A 17,596-nucleotide genomic window follows, 5' to 3' on the forward strand; every position below is an offset into this window, starting at 1 on the left:
TCTTCTTCGTCAAAATCCAGAAATTCATCTCCAGAACTAAATGGAGAGACACTTGAAACCTCTTCTAAATCAGAATCTGAGTCCTCATACAACAAATTGTCCTCTGTACCATCCAGTGCATTACTAATGCCACATGTCTTAAATGATTTAACCACTGTCTCAGTTTTCACAGCATTCCATGAAGCTTTGACCCACTCAAAAACTTGTGAAGTGCTAGGCCTCTTCCTGATGATGTGACCTCAAAATCTGAAGACTGCATCCAGCTGTTCCACTTCCCCTTCATAAATCCCTTAAATGGTTTATTAATAAAGACATCTAAAGATTGAAGCTGACTAGTTAGACCTTCTGGAATTACAGCTAACTGAGTTTTTAACATCTTCTGTTCTGTGAGAACGAAACTGATCCCATACTAACAGGGCAGGCTTCTTCAACAGTCCTACAGGGCACCTAGACCAAATTTTATCTATCCAACTTCATTCCTCCTCCTCCATCCATCCAGCTTTTTGCGTGAACATGTACAAACACTCCTTTAAGCAGTTTTTCTTTGGGTAGCGTGTTCCTTTTAAAAATCCATAGTGGCAGCAATTTTGTCCCATCAGCACAGCAGAATAAAGCAACCATGTAGTGAGTTTTTTCATGTCCAGAAGTTTTAACAGTAACACTTTTTGTGCCCTTGGAATCTACAGTTTTGTTTGAGGGAATATGAGGGAATAAGTCAGCAGAACCTCGTCCATGTTTCCTATTTGCGCAAGTTCAAAATTTTCTCGTTTCCTTGCGTTAATGACGAATCAATGAAATTCAATTTGTAGACACTGAAAGTAGCGCTTTTCTGTGTTCTAAAATCCAAGTATTCAGTTCTGCCTCAAGTTCTAGCCATTTTGCAGTTCCACTTTGTAGGTTATGTTTATTGTGAGTTGCTTTTTTTAGATCCTCTTCCTGATTCTGCCACATTCTTATCATTTTCTCAGTTGGGGGTAGCCTCTCTGAGACAGAAATGCCTCTCTGCAGTCCTGTTTGATGTTCTTTAGCATACGCAATCACACGTAGCTTGAATGCAATATTGTAGCAATGCCGATGTTTTTCAGCCATAATTTGGCAAGAAATTTAGAGAAAATTTAACGGAGAAATTTATCGCCGTGCACAACAACTGCGACAAGAATTGGGAAGTTTAAACGAACAGGAACACAGCTGTGATCGTCTATGACAGCGCATGGGCATCCACTGAACTCTATGTAACTGGAATGCTCTCACACACCGCAAAGAAGCAAGAAAGAAATCTTGTAACTCGGAACAGAGAAAATTTCCATTCAGACCTATTTTAAAAGAAAAAAGGGCGTCTTATACGCCGGCAAATACGGTAATCTGTTTCGGGATATCTCATAGAATACTTCTGAATATATATTGTATCTAAAATACGGTATGGTAAATATAATTTGTCATATGATGTACAGAAGAGGTCCTATTTGTTCCAAATGTGTTCTAGAAATATTACAAGTGGTCATAAGAAATCTACATTAGAATTTATTTAGTCCTTTAATAAATTTAACTGGTAATTAATTTACGGAATTAACAACGCATATAAAGTAAATTAATTAAAGATAACTTTAATGAATCACTTCTATATTTCGACAATGTCACATTGTCATCTTCAGGAACATAAAGATATGGTATGTGCACTACAGGAACTAACAAAGCAAATGAGGAAGAAATTAAGACACTAATTTTGTTCCTAAAGTCCTAATGGTGCCCTCTTGCGGGCTAATTTGGTAGTCTTGGCCGTTGGGCTGAAGTTCTCATAATGAAAGTCTCCCAAATTTGGGGCAGTTTCATGCACCCAAATTTGTTGAGGTTAGGAACGTTTTTTAGAGCTGCTGAAGATTCTTTGAATAATCTTTCGTATTTAAACTTGCTGCGATGGATTATTTTTGTCTTCTTCCAACGAATTTTATGGTGGGTATCTAAGGCATGGTCTGCCAGCCCAGAGCGGCTGTACTGGTGAAACCGGATGTAGTCTTGGTGTTCTGAAATCCTGATATTTGTTGTTCTGCCTGTTTGGCCAAAGTAGGACAATTTGCAGCTGCAAGGGACCTGGTATACACCAGGTAGGTCTAGGGGAAGTGGTTGGTCTTTGGTAGAGCGGATAAGGGATGCCAACTTTTTATATGGTCTGTAACAGGAAGTATGGTCATATTTCTTGAGGATATTAGTTATTTTTTCAGAGGTGCCCTGGATGTAGGGGATAGTGATAGACTTGGTGTAGTCTTTATTGTTGAGGGGGGGAGAGGGGTTGTGGTTTTCAGGTTTTAGTATTTTTTTGGATTTTTTTGGGGTTATAGCCATTGGCTAAGAAAGTGTTGAGGATGTGGTTTAGTTCCATAGTCAGGTCCTTGTCATCTGAGCAGATTAATTTTGCCCTGTTATATAGTGTTTTTATCACCCCATATTGTTGTGAGGGGGGGGGGATTGCTGGTGAATGTATCTGCCAGTGTGGGTGGGTTTTCTGTAAACAGAGAAAACCAAAGATCCATCAAGCTGGCGGGTGATTAAAGTGTCTAGGAAGGGGAGGGTGTTGTTTTCCTCTTTTTCTAAGGTGAACTGGACTCTGGGATGTTGGTTGTTTAAGTGTGTTAGGAAGGAGTGGAGTGAGTCTGAGCCATGTGGCCAAATAGCAAACACATCATCCACATAACGAAGCCAAATAGTGGGTTTTTGTGGGGCGGAGTTTAATAAATTTAGTTTAATCCTTTATCCAAGTGTAAGCAAACAAAGTTTGTGCCTGAAGTATCTTCAGGACTGAGGCAACTCATGGTAAAGATGGGCCAAGCTCTCATCACTCCTTGTCTTAATATCTCCCTGGGTCTGGCTCCCATTGACGAGACCTCAATAAAGGTCAAAACCGGTCTGGGTTTTGACCCTTCCCTTAATGCATAGCATTATACATGTCTGCAAGGAGATGTGCTCTGCATTATGGGAGATACTAAGACAAGGAGTGATGAGAGCTTGGTCCACCTTTACCACGAGTTGCCTCGGTCCTGAAGATACTTCAGGCACAAACTTTGTTTGCTTACACTTGGATGAAGGATTAAACTAAATTTATTATAGTCTAACCAAGTGAAAAAAAAAAAACTTCCAACATCTTATTTTGTCCTGTCTATTATTAGATATAACAGCTATATAACTAATATTATTTAAAGATTGATGCTTTATAGGTAGGAGAAGTTGATCAGAAAGTAAGAAAAAGGTTATTTTTTTAAATAACCTTGTATTCTTTTTTATTTAATTTTTTTTATTTAGATTTAGAATGGTGATCTTTTTGCAGTTTATGGCATTTGATTTTTTTTTATCAATAAATGCACATCAGCAGCAACTGAAATTTGTCAGCTTGCTGTGAAGTTTATAGGAAATGTATATTGAATCACAAAAACGTTACAAAATAGTCCAATCTAATAATGCGAGAAGCAGTATTCTCTGAAGCATTTCAGGATATGTGTTTGAACATGTCCAACACATAAATGTAATGCAGCACAAGTTGGATGTGGTGATTTTAGGAAACAGATTATCACATTAGCTTGTGATGATGATAATTTAAGGAAACAATTTTATCAGTTTTTGCTGGTGAGATATGATATTCACTGTTGAATGTCCATTGGGTAGAGATGTGCACAATATTTGTTTGTAATGAGTTAGGGTACTGTAAAGGTTGCTTGTGTTTTGGATACTAGGAAAGTTGATGGAAGATCACCAACCAGAACTCATGATGCTAAGGAAGAGGGGATGTGTTTCTTTGATTGCATTGTTACAGGAAATAGTAAGAGTGACATGGCTTGTCACTCTTTTTTTTTAACTCTCAGCTATGAAAGGTAAAAACTCATGGCTAGACTAAAGGTTAGGTGATCTAGAAACAGCTTTAAAGACCAAATGTGAAACTTTATCCCTAAACCATGTTTGGGATAAAGATAATCATAATCATAAAGATAAGATAATCAAGTAATATCATTATTTATGGAGTTTTCATGGAGAGTGAAACTACAATTAATGTTGCCTCATTCTGGTATGCTACAGCATTTATGACTAGAATTTTTTCAGAACTAATGTTTCTGTATTACATTGTCATGTCCCACTGTCATATGCTACCTTTATCATAAACTAAAACTATTTCTAAAATATGAAGCATAAAAGGCTTTAGTTTGGCAAGGTTGATAATATTTAATGAGGATATTAGACATCCATCATAATTTTATGGCCAAATAAAAGAAATATTTGAAACATAAAGGTTTTGAATTTTACCAGTTTGAGGATAAACCTTCAGCATGGGAGTTGCCTCAGGAATCTGTATAATCATCTTTCATTAGTGCATTGATTAGATTTCACTGGCCTGACAGCTTTCTTGAACTGTTGGTTCTCATCTGAGACTAGGCAGAAGCCTAAGAAAAAAAAAAGGGGGGGGGGAACTCCTACCATGAGGTTTGAAGGTATTTTGATATTGCATTTACAGAGTATCCTGTTAATTCTTTTGGTTAGGTCTTAATTGTAAAATTTAACTACTGCATTTTTAAAAAAATTTTTTTTACTAATTATGTAGTAATTTTTGGATAGTCAATATTAATGAAGTTCATTATTAATGCTGTTTATTAGCTTATTATTTTCAGCTGTTTTAGAAAGATGTCAATAGATCAAATGAAGATGGTGTTAATGCACCAAGCATACAATTCAACAACACATAATGGACAATGTGTTGGACTGTGGTATAATGAGATGGACATTTGTTACACACTTTCATCTTTATGTTGGAAGAGAAGTAACAAAGTATAAACAGGGAAGAAAAATCCTTGGTTTTTTTCTAATCTGCAAATATAAAATATGAGAGATTATAATTGACATTCTTCTAACAAAAACAAGGATCTCTCTTCTCCCTGCTATGCATGTACACTGCTTAGAAAGAAGTCAGTGGGACACCCTCATGGGCAAGGTACATCGTGCCGTGTAACAAGTCACGTGTTTGTAGCTGGTATAAATTGGAGGAATATGATGTTCCCAAGTCGGTGCATTTGTGTCCAGGTGAAATGACTATGAGAAGGAAACTAATGAAGTTTGAAAGAGGCATTGTGATAGGATGCCATGTTGTGCAGGTATATATATTCAGCAAATTGTTGACAAATTGGGCCATCCCAAGTCAACAATTGGTAATACTTCTGTCTCAGTATGGTATCACCAATTGTTAACTTGGAGTCAACAGTACAGGGAGTCAACTGCAAGTGCTACATGCAGTAGATGACCCACCACACTCGCCGAACATGACCGTAGGCTGCTTCTTTTTCTTTTGGTTTTACAACTCTTTATGAGTTTTAGCTTGCAAAACAGTTTTTAGCCATTCTTTTCTGTGCGATAATGTTTCAATTCTTAATTTTTATACTGTAAGATTTTTTTCTACATCATCGATCCATCTTTTTCTTGGTCTACCTTTCTTCCTTTGTCCTAACGTTTCCATGCAAATATTTTTTTACGTCGGCTATCTTTTTCCATTCTTTCTATAGGGTGTCCCAAAATTCACGCAAGATTTAAATTTAGCGCCATTTGTGCGGTAAAGTGTTGCCAACGAGAAAAAAAAAGACAGCGTGACAGCTGATAGTTCAGGTTTATTAAAAATGGGGCGCTACATGAAAGAACAACTCATTTTCATTGTTGAGCAATATTTTAAAAATAATGAAGGTTTGGCAGCTACAGTTCACAATTTTCATACAAAATATGGTTGGAATAGTGATTTAACTTCATCAACTGTGAAAAGATTAACTAAAAAATTCAAGGAAACTGGATCAATTAGTGATATGCACTCTGGCCGTCCTTCAACAAGTCGTTCAACAGAAAACATCGAAGCAGTTCGTGAGAGTGTTGCTGAGAGTCCAGGAACATCAATTCGGCACTGTGGTCTTGAATTGGGCATTTCGAGAAGCTCTCTACAGCGTATTCTCACGAAAGATTTGCATCTTTATGCTTACAAAGTTCAATTGACTCAAGAACTGAAGCCTACTATCCACACACAGCGAAGAGAGTTCGTTGAATGGATTATGGAACAACAACGTGGATACTTATTTTTCGAACAAAATCATCTTCAGTGACGAGGCTCATTTTCATCTCGATGGCTTCGTTAATCGACAAAATTGTCGCATTTGGGGTTCAGAAAATCCACGAGTGATTGTTGAGAAACAAATGCATCCACAACGTGTCACTGTTTGGTGCGGATTTTGGGCTGGAGGCATCATCGGTCCATTCTTCTTCGAAAATGTGGCTAGTAAGTCAATAACAGTTAAGGTGCTCACTATCGCGACATGATAATCCAGTTTTTTGTGCCTAAATTGCAAGATATGGATGTGGACGACATGTGGTTTCAACAAGACGGTGCCACATGCCATACAGCCCAAGAAACAATTCAATTACTGCATGAGTCATTTCCTGGTTGTGTAATTTCCCGTTTTGGTGATCAGAATTGGCCGCCCAGATCATGTGACTTAATGCCATTGGACTTTTTTCTTTGGGATTTTTTGAAGTCTAAGGTTTATGCCAACAAGCCCACGACCACCCACACCTTGAAGGAGGAAATTGAGCACTGTATCAACGAAATTCAGCCACATTTATGCAAAACGGTCATGGAAAATTTCAACAAAAGAGTGCATGTGTGCCAGCAAAGCTGTGGAAGCCATTTACCCGATATGCTATTCCATGCATAACCCTATACTGTATATTTTATGAATCAATAAGAAATTACAATTTTTAATTAAAAACCTGTGTTTTCTATCAAAATTACTTTTTGCGTGAATTTTGGGACACCCTGTATATGCCCCAGCCACGCTATTCTTTGTGACTTTATATATATTACTATATCTCACCATTAAAAATTGTAATTCCTTATTACAATTTTTAATGGTGAGAACAAATAAGAATTAGAACAAATAAGTTCATTATTTGTTCTTATTCTCCATATCCCATTTTCTTCTTTCATTGGTCCGGTTATCTTCTTTTCTTTTAGTGTTACACGGTGATCAGCATTCATTTTTGAAATTATGGATTCTACAACTGTGTTAGAATGACTCTTTTTAGTATCCCGACGTTTCAATCTTCATATCAAGATCATCATCTGGAGCATACATAAATATACAAGACAAGCTGTGTTACATTTCAAACTGAAAGCTAGAGAACCAATGATTTGATCACATGCTACTCACTGGCATGACCTAGCAAAGAAAAAATAGAACATCAAATTAGATTTAATTGCATCCTGTTTCTCCTGTATATGGTATGTTGCAGGTGCAGTAAATACGGTATACTCCAGGGTGGGCCAGCAGAGGGAGTGGGTCTTTGGATGAATTGAGTAAGCTTTTTAATTTTGCCGGAGGCTTAAAGGTGGCTTTGAGGTTGTATTTTTGTAGTACTCTGTTTATTTTGTCTGATGTCCCTTTAATATAGGGAATGGTTATAGTTTTATTGTAGTTTGGTTTGTCTTTGTTTTTTATTGTTGTCTTGTAGAGAATTTTGTTAATAGTGTTTTGGCTGTATCCATTTTTTTGAAAAGTATTGCTGATCACTTTAAATTCATCTTTTAGTGCCTGTTCACTGGAGCAGATCTTCAGAGCCATGTTTTTTAGGGTATTGATGACACCTAGTTTTTGTGTTGGGTGGTGGTAGGAGTTTATGTGTATATATTGGCCAGTATATGTCGGTTTCCGGTAAACAGTGAAGGAAAGATTGCCCAAGGGGAGACGTGTGACAAGTGTATCTAGAAACAGCAGTGCGTTATGTTTTTCAATCTCAATTGTGAACTGTCTACGTTTGTGTTGCTTGTTTAGGTGGCTAAGGAATGTGTCTAGTGTTGTTTAGTGAAATCATTGTTTCTCTAGCTTTCAGTTTGAAATGTAACGCAGCTTGTCTTGTATATTTATGTATGCTCCAGATGATCTTGATATGAAGATCGAAAAACGTCTGAATAATAAAAAGTTATTCTAACACGATTGTAGAATCCATAATTTCGAAAATGAGTCCATATAGCTTCCTTAATATTTTCCTTTCAAAGATTCTCAGTCTATATCTTTTGGTGTTAATGGTCACGTTTCATATCCATATATTGACCATAGGCTGCTATGAAAGATAATATGTAAAAATCTCCATTCGTTGGCTGACATTAAATGCAGAGTTCTGGGCATCTACTGGAACATAAATCGGCACAAAAACATTTAGAACTGAGGCTCACAACATGGATTTCCATGGTAAGACCTCAATATGTGCGATCAATATGCATTTGCATATTGAAGTCCAACCATGCAGCTTCTTCAGTGGCGCAAAAAGCATGTTACAGTGAGAAATGGAAACTTAGAAAGCTGTGTTATGGAGTGGCAAATCATGCTACACCCTCTACCGAGCAGATAGACAGGTGTGGCAGGTGTCCGGTGAATATCTCTTTCCAGAGTGCATAACTTTAACTATGAAATTTGAAAGTGGCGGTGTGATGGTATGGCTTTATTTTTCCTGGTTTAGCCTTGGACCTCTGTTTGTGGTGACACAAACATTGGACTCAGAAAGGTATCTGAACATTATAGACAATGCAGTACCTCCTTCTTTGTGGCATTTCTACAGAACTCACTATTCTCTTTCAACAAAACGATGCACTGTGTGTCATAAGGTTGCTGCTGTAGCTGCATGGTATGTGGATGTGAACTTCACCACACTTGACTGGCTTCCATAGAGCCCTGATCTCAACCATATTGAACATTTATGGGATGAACTGGAGGATCAAGTGAATTCAAGGGACATTTTCCCCACAACTGTCCAGGACCTCATTACATGCCTATGGGAAGAATGGTTCAAAATTCTCATTGATTTATTATCTTATGCTTGTGGAAAGTATGCCCTGTAGCATTGCTGCACTCATCACAGTGAAAGGAGTTCTACATCTTATCAAGGTGGTCACCATGGCTGTTCGTTCCTCATGCTATGGTGTCCATTGACTTCTTTCCAAGCAGTGTATGTAGGGTGGCAAAAATGTAAAATGCTTTTTGTGTGTGTGTGGCATATTTTAGTAAAAATTTTTATTTTTATGCTAGATATCAAGTTTAACAACCAAAAAAAAATAACTATTTGTGCGTGCATGCAAACTATACTTCTATATAATACTCATTATGCCATTAGGATATAGAAAGAGTTTGTTTTTTTTTCCTCTCTCATTAAATTCAAGTATAGCTCACATGTTTTTTTAAATTGTTTGTTAAAGGATTCACTTGGCTGTATATATCTGATTTGTTATTTATTTATTTTTATTTACTCCTGTAGGATTAGCACACACAAAAAAAAATGGGGGCTTTCTTGGATAAGCCAAAGACAGAAAAGCACATGGAACATGGATCGGGGAATGGACTAAGATTTGGTTTAAGTAGCATGCAGGGTTGGCGTATTGAAATGGAAGATGCACATTGTGCTGTTGTAGGCTTGCCTCATGGACTGAAGGAGTGGAGTTTTTTTGCAGTATTTGATGGCCATGCTGGAGCAAGGGTTAGTGCCCACTGTGCCGAGAACTTATTAGATTCTATTATTCAGACTGAAGACTTTCGTAACAGTGCAAATTATTGTAATGGACAAGTAACTACAGAGCAAATAGAAAGTGTAAAAAAGGGTATTAGAGATGGATTTTTGAGGCTAGATGAAAAGATGAAAAAAATCCCAGAAGTAGCTTCTGGTGAGGATAAGAGTGGTTCAACGGCTGTGTGTGCTCTAGTGTCACCTACTCATTTCTTTTTTGCCAATTGTGGTGATTCACGAGCTGTCCTTTCAAGGGACAGAAAGTCTTTTTTTTCAACTCAAGACCATAAGCCAATCAATCCTTCAGAGAAAGAAAGAATACAGAAAGCTGGTGGGAGTGTGATGATACAGAGAGTTAATGGTTCCCTAGCAGTTTCCCGTGCTTTAGGTGACTATGAATATAAACAAGTTGAAGGAAAAGGTCCTTGTGAACAGTTGGTTTCGCCAGAACCAGAAGTGACAATACAAGAAAGAAATAATGAGAATGATGAATTCCTAGTACTGGCATGTGATGGCATATGGGATGTGATGAGTAATGATGAACTGTGTGATTATATCAGGCATATGCTCGAGATAACTACTGATCTGGAGTTTATTTGTAGCTCTGTTATTGATACCTGTCTCTACAAGGTAAGTGGTAGAACAGTTTTTTTTTTTTTACTGAGTTACTTTCATTTGGATGCACACATGATTTTTGCTGCTTCATGACATTAAGTGTTGTTTTCCTTTATTTGTGCATTGTCTGTATGTGTGTTGAGTTGAGAAGCATAAAAAAATGATCTTGTATGATTATCTTAATCTTGAGGCATGCATTAAAACAGACAAAAATTGTTTATCAGTATCTAATATAACACTTAACTTATATTAGCTGGTAAGTAGATAATTCTGTAAAAATAGTCATTTTTGTGATGATTATAATTATATAAGCATATATTCATTTTTTGATTGATGAACCACATAAAGGCTAGATAAACTGTGGTCCTTCAGTGGGTTTTTGAATGTGTATGTTTTAGCTAGTTGATATCTTATATCTAGTAAAACACTTAAATCTGGTATGAAGTTCCGACTTACCATAAAAAGTGCCAGAATCCAATTCCTCCCCCTCTGTGTGTGAGAGAGACAGGTAATTAAATATAACAAGAATGAGACAGGGCATTTTTCTCACAGATTACAATAAATATTTTTGTTGTGTATATGAAAAACATTATCAGTAAGTAATTTGCTACTAGCAATTTTATAAATACAAAAAATTATTGAGACATGGAGGATATGGTATAATGAGATCAGAGGTTATAACTAGTGCTTTATATATGTATTTTATTTTCAGACTTTCTATTAGGAGATGGAAACATCTGATCAAATCAGAGACTTCATAAATAATAAACAAATTTTTGGGAAGAAAATTGTTGATTTGAAATTAATCACCAAATAGTGTGTTAAGCAAAAATAACATCTGGTGTATGCTTCTTGAGGTTATACACTGGGAATGATAAATTTCACTCTCATGTATTTTAACAGCATGTGTGGATGAGTAACATTTAATATCTCTGATACTGTAGATATATAAATTACATTTAATAATTGTAGTATAGAATTATTAAATGTTAGTTATATATCCATATGTGTTACTTATTTCTTTATAAGTTAATAATTTTATAATTTAGTTTTGTTTAGTGATTAAAATTATATAATTTCATATAAGAACTCATTTATTATTTCATATTTCACTGAACTCAGTGGAAGTGGTGTGTATGCACTCTTCAGCGCTAGACTTCCTGAATGAAAAGCGTCGTGGAAAAACATTCGATTCTAGTTGTCTTTTTATAAAAACAGCTATTTTTATAAAAAGCATTTTTCAACTGCTTCCTGAGTTAGTAGATCTCTGGCACAGGCAAATAGGGTTTTTTCTCCTGTAAACAATACATTAAAATTTCATACATTAAAAATATTGTGTTAGGGTTAAGGACCATTAGATGGTAGCACTTGTTAGCTGTCTCTTCACTGCATGCCACTGGAATTAGTTATACCATATAACTGATTATAGCTAGCTATCTCTGATTGCCTACCAGTGGAGATTAAACTGCCCACTCAGTCTCCAAAAATTAGGACTAAAATTGTGCCTTGTCTACTTCCTATGAAGGAATAAAAGATGTTAGCTGATTTTTGTATCATCATCATCAAATTCCAGCCATGTACCCTCAAGGGGTGTACAGGATATGATAGTACTACATGAAAAATTTACATCATTACTAACTTCCTATCTACAATTTTCTTTCAAATCAGTCTGTAACTTGTCAAGATTCCAACATTATTAGATCTTATATTTCTATCGTCTAAGGCACTTTGTACCATATCAATCCACCTATATCTTGGTCTTCCTCTGGGTTGTTTTCCTGCCAACCTGGCAGAGAACACTTGTTTTACTAATCTTTCCCCGCCCATTCTGTTTAAGTGACCATACCACCTGAGATTAGCTCTGCTAATGCATTCCTGGATGCTGACAATGTCAGCTTCTTTCCTAATATCCTTGTTTTTAATATGATATTGCCATTGATGCCAGGGCCGGCTCTACCGACGGTGCAAGACGTGCATTTGCACGAGGTGGAAATAGATATGGTATGAAGGTCAGCAATAAAAAGACAAAGACAATGAAAATAGGCAGAATCGTTGAAAGTATCAAGGAGACATTAAAACAGTGTTCATACCAGTTTTAACTTATGGATCTGAGAGCTGGGTCAGAAGTAAAACACTTGACCAAAGATTAGAGACTGCAGATACGAGAGTCCTGAGAAAGATTGGAGGCGTGAACAGATGGTATCAATTAGGGCCGCCCCCTAGGAATTTTGCCACACTTCTCCCTTATTTTTTGTATAGTTTATGCCAACTTTGCCACCTTGTGCAAATGCACGTCTTGCACCGTCGGTAGAGCCGGCCCTGGCATCAACTTCTTTCCTAATATCCTTGTTTTTAATATGATATTGCCATTGATGCCAGGGCCGGCTCTACCGACAGTGCAAGACGTGCATTTGCACGAGGTGGCAAAGTTGGCATAAACTATACAAAAAATAAGGGAGAAGGGGCAGCAAAATATGCTACTGCACGGGGTGACTATACAAAAAATAAGGGAGAAGTGCGGCAAAATTCCTAGGGGGCGGCCCTAATTGATACCATCTGTTCACGCCTCCAATCTTTCTCAGGACTCTCGTATCTGCAGTCTCTAATCTTTGGTCAAGTGTTTTACTTCTGACCCAGCTCTCAGATCCATAAGTTAAAACTGGTATGAACACTGTTTTAATGTCTCCTTGATATTTTCAACGATTCTGCCTATTTTCATTGTCTTTGTCTTTTTATTGCTGACCTTCATACCATATCTATTACAATAGTTATTCAATTTAGTCAGGGAATCTTGCAGAGGATTTATTTAGAAGTATAACATCGTCCCCATAAAGCAGAGCTGACATTAACATCCTCAATTTTGATATCATGTTTAATACCACTTTCCTTCATAATGTGATCCATGTAGATAATGAATAACAGAGGGGATAATGTGCATCCTTGTCTCACACCAGATTTAACATTAAACCATCTTCCCAAGTATTGCTTGATGTAATGTCTCATTGACACCATATAACTGTAGCGTATTGAATAGCTTCTCTCTCTTGGCACTTTGTCATATGCCTTTTCCAGATCGACAAAACTTGAATACAGATCTTTGTTATATTCCCATGATTTCTCAACTCTTTGTCATAAAGTGAAGATCTGATCCTGGAGCCTCTATTTGGTCACTACCCGAGGGTAGTAACCTCTCCTCATAATGTAAAGCAGTATTACATCTCCTAGGAGCTGTGTGTTTTTACATTATGAGAAAATATCAAGGATAGTGAGGGATCTTGCTCCACCTTTGCTTCGAGTTGCCTTGGTGTGGTACTACCAGGTGGTCACTTATGCTCGGATTTGCCAATAGTTTGTCGGCATGAAACTCTTAGATCGTAGTTTTCGATCTTAGAGTTTCGCATACTGGCTGTAAAATAATAAGGGATTTTTATCCCCTTAATTTAATGACTAAGACGATGTCAGGACTCTGGAATGTCAGTTCACATATTATGAGAATGCACTGGGGAACTGGTAGTGTCTGACTAGATTGTTCAGTTTGAGTCTCAGCTCCAATACTGCTCCAAGGAAAGGAAGAGAAAATAGTTCCATTGCTTAAAAGAGCTTCAAAGACGGAATAGCAAGTTATTGACTATCAGGAGTGGTCAAAGTATTGAAGAAGTTGGTTAATGGTAAGATTCAGGAATGAGTGGATAGTAATTGGATACTGCATGGGGGAAGCATCATGGTTTTGTGAAGGATAGTTCATACCTCAGTAATTTGCTCACTTTTTATAGTAACTTAACAGCTGAGTTGAATAAGGGAAATCGCTACAACAATGATATTGCTAGGCTTTGCGAAAGTATTTGACATGGTACTGCACAGAACTTAGTTATATAAATTGGGCCAAATGGTTTGGATATAAAGTTGATGCAGTGAATAAAAGGATGGCTAATGGATAGGCATGAGAAGTGCTCCAGAAATCAACTCACCTACTCACGAGTAATCACGGCAAGTGGTGAGTGGATTTTCAGCCTTGTTCTAAATGCGTTTGAGATGTAAATTATGGCAAGAAAATAAGACGATACAAATTTTATTCATCTTAAAACATTTCATTGTCAAGCTATTTAATTACTTGCAGCTTCCAACGAGTATAATGAAGTTTTATTTTCATCCACGATGTAGTATCTTATGTAATTAGTTTACATTCAGTTCAGATTAATTTTGAAATAAATAGTCCAGTATTCTCTCAAACAATATCTTATTTTGCATAACTTAGTCATTACCATTCTTATAAAAATCAGATACCATTCAACAACTAAAAATAAATAAAATAAAATAAACATAATTTAACAAGACCGATTTTCATTTATTTCACTATCAACTATAATTCTCCCATTACCCTTTTTAGGTATGCAGTAGTATTGGCATAAGCTTATTTCACAATTTCACAGCATCAATTAGCTTATTGTAATTATATACTTAAACATACAGACACGATGAAAAGCCCCTTTCAATAGTGTTACTTAAACACTTATTCTACAAAGCCAAGACTGGATCGTGTTATTGTAATGACACCATGACAAGTTAGTCTGGCTCTGTTGCCAGCATTGACCATTTTCTGTTGTTTTCATAAACTTTATTATTTGTCTTTCCTGTTCTTGAATTATTTTTAGAGATAAGTTATATAAATTCACCATTCATTATGCACAATAAATGAAAGGAAATGCAGACTACACTTTTTACTATTGTTTAGGTGCAAAACTGAGCACAAACCAGATAGTATTAAAAATGGAAAGAGTTCTTGTTTCGTCAACTGAAAACAACCAAGATATGCTTTCAAAACAAATGGTTCAATGAATTTAAGTGGTTGTACTACAAAGACAAAGCAGCATTCTATAATGTATAAAAAATATTCTGTGACAGCTATCAGGAACTCTAGATTACAAGTTTTTGAGACCTGTAGTTCAATTTTCAAGAAAATTGATGATGACAACTTGGCCAGAAATTGCATGGTAAACACATTTTTAGCTGCTTTCCAAAGAAGGATGGATTCTGAAATGTTTGAACACTTGAAATGCCTTTTATAACTCAACCTATTAGAAATAAATTCAATAAATCATTTACTGACTTCAAAAACTTTATAGGCCCACTAGGGGGGGGCTCTGCCCCCTCCTGCTGAGTTCCGGACTGGTAGGCCGGTTCTCCTTGAATTCTGATGACTCGAAAGCGGGGGATCCAGCACCTACGGCGCCCTACCCCCTGAGTTCCGGACTAGTAGACCTGTTCTCCTTGAATTTTGAAGACTCGACACTCAGGGTAGCCCTGAGTTTCAAAACATTTCAAATAACTTGACAAAAAAACGTTACCAAAAAAGCCTTATCCTTTTATATTATAGAGTAGATTAGTAGAATGGTATAAAAATGACATGAAATGTAAAGAAATTTGTCAGTTACTGCTGATGTCATTAAACAAAAAGTTAAGGAAATTGAAGACTCCTACTGTAAGTCTTTTTCTATTTGCTTCTATAGATATTATTTCAGATGAGGAGAATGTTGTCCGTTACATGAGATGCATAGCTAAAAACTGGAGGAGGCATTTGTTTATATATGTCCTTTCTAAAACTTAGACACAATGTATTTTGATAGATGAGAGAGGGAAATAAACAAATAATTTCATGGAAGACTGGCAATTAGTTAGCAGGCAGTGGAACAGAAGTATCATATAACATGTTGAAGAAGAAAAAAACCAATGGACTAGTGGCAAAATTAAAGAGACATACCAGATCTTATGAATTATTGTGTATATATATATATATATATATATATATAGGAGTTAAAGGGTTTAAGATATGTTCTTTCTTGTGGTTATATCAGTTGCTTTAATATAATTTTTTTTTCTAGGTGTTTATCAGAACTTTTTAGCCCCTCGTATGTGTGTGTGGAGGGGGTGAAAAACATGCACACCTTTTATCATAATTCATACTATGGGCGAGTAAGCATTTTTAAAATCTACTTTAAGTGATATTTCTGGCGTGCTGTGCTTGAGAGTGGTTTATAGAGAGCTTGAGTCCAGGAGAAGATTTGACTAGTGGTCTGTGATTAGTGCCCTTGGCTGATTTGCAGCTAAGTGCCTTTTATAGTGTGACTATTTCGATAAATGGTAAAATATCCTTCCATTCGTGTCCTCGTCAACTACCCCAATCCTGAAATGGTCATGGACCACAGCTATTCATCTTGTGCAAAAATAAATAGAGCGATACTTAATAAGAATGATGTGAAGATCTTGCAGGATGATTTATATAGACTAACAGACTGCTTCATGGGCAAAGAAGAATGGCTGGCAGTTTAATGTGGCAAAATGTAAGATTATTCATTTTGAGATGAAAAGGTTACCAGCTATACGTATACCACATTGACAGAACTGAACTGCTAGGAATTTAGGAGTGCTATTGGACTGTCTTAAAGTTGAGAGATCATATTGCAAAGATGACTAAAGTTGCTCATGGGATTATGTGGTTATTGAGGAATAGATTGACAAGCAGAGATAAAGTCATACCTCTTTATAAGGCCTTGATAGAGTCTCATCGACTATTACGCACTGATCTGATCACCTGGTTCCCTTTGGAAATGTGAAAGAGGTGGAAAGGAACCAGAGCTGGTGGCAGGTCTGTGATCTTCCTTATGAGGAAGATCACAGACTTTTTAGCATTTAGAAAAAGAACTAGTCCTCATTTAGCATGAGGACTAGTTCTTTTGCTTGGATAGTGGGGAATGAGTTGCTAGAGTTATTTGTGCATGCTGTGTTAGCGAATGAGTTCAAAGTGAACTATGATGGGGTATTGTTTAAATGATGGTTAGTATTTGGTTTGGAATGTTAGTAGATCTGTGATGCAGACTCCATGGAGGTGTCCATAATAATAATGATTATTATTTTAAAATCTTTCAAAATTGTTAAAATTCTGTTGATCCACTGAATAAAAATGGCTGCTATAATTAATAGGATGCCAGGGAAACCCCTCCCCCCCATCTAACTGATTGCAACCCTTCGCAGATTTGCAGCTAAGTGCCTTTTATAGTGTGAAAATTTCGATAAATGGTAAAATATCCTGCCATTGGTGTCCTTGTCAACTACTCTAATCCTGAAGTGGCCAGATCATTCCATGTAAAATGGAATTTAACATGGATGCTTAAACTGATGGAGAGGTTTGTGTTTAGTTTATTGAATGGTTTTAACTCGCAACACACAAGATTAATAAGAAAATAATATTTATTTGCTGATATTTCATCAGTCTTATATCCAGCATCTTCAGAGCACAAAAACAGTTTGTCATAGCAACATGCAAACTGCAACAATTAGTAAATTGTTATTGTTTGCATGGGAACAGTTTAAAATTGTAATGGACAACATCCAAGGCATAGTCTGCTAGTCACAACTTACC

General features: G+C 36.5%; 1 protein-coding gene across 1 annotated transcript in view; it reads left to right on the forward strand.

Annotated features, from left to right (window-relative positions):
* LOC150095112 (protein phosphatase 1A-like) overlaps positions 1–17,596 on the forward strand; it is a 194,716-nt gene that overhangs the window by 43,356 nt on the left and 133,764 nt on the right. The window contains exon 3 of the mRNA XM_090410848.1: positions 9,319–10,194. Coding sequence (XP_090266974.1) covers positions 9,340–10,194 — 855 coding nt within the window. The 5' untranslated portion in view covers positions 9,319–9,339. The remainder of the gene's footprint in view (positions 1–9,318; positions 10,195–17,596) is intronic.

This window comes from Typopeltis vanoorti, chromosome 21 (genome assembly GCF_054136105.1).
Source record: "Typopeltis vanoorti isolate ZY-2024b chromosome 21, IOZ_Tvanoo_1.0, whole genome shotgun sequence".
In the NCBI taxonomy this organism is placed as follows: Eukaryota; Metazoa; Arthropoda; class Arachnida; order Uropygi; family Thelyphonidae; genus Typopeltis; species Typopeltis vanoorti.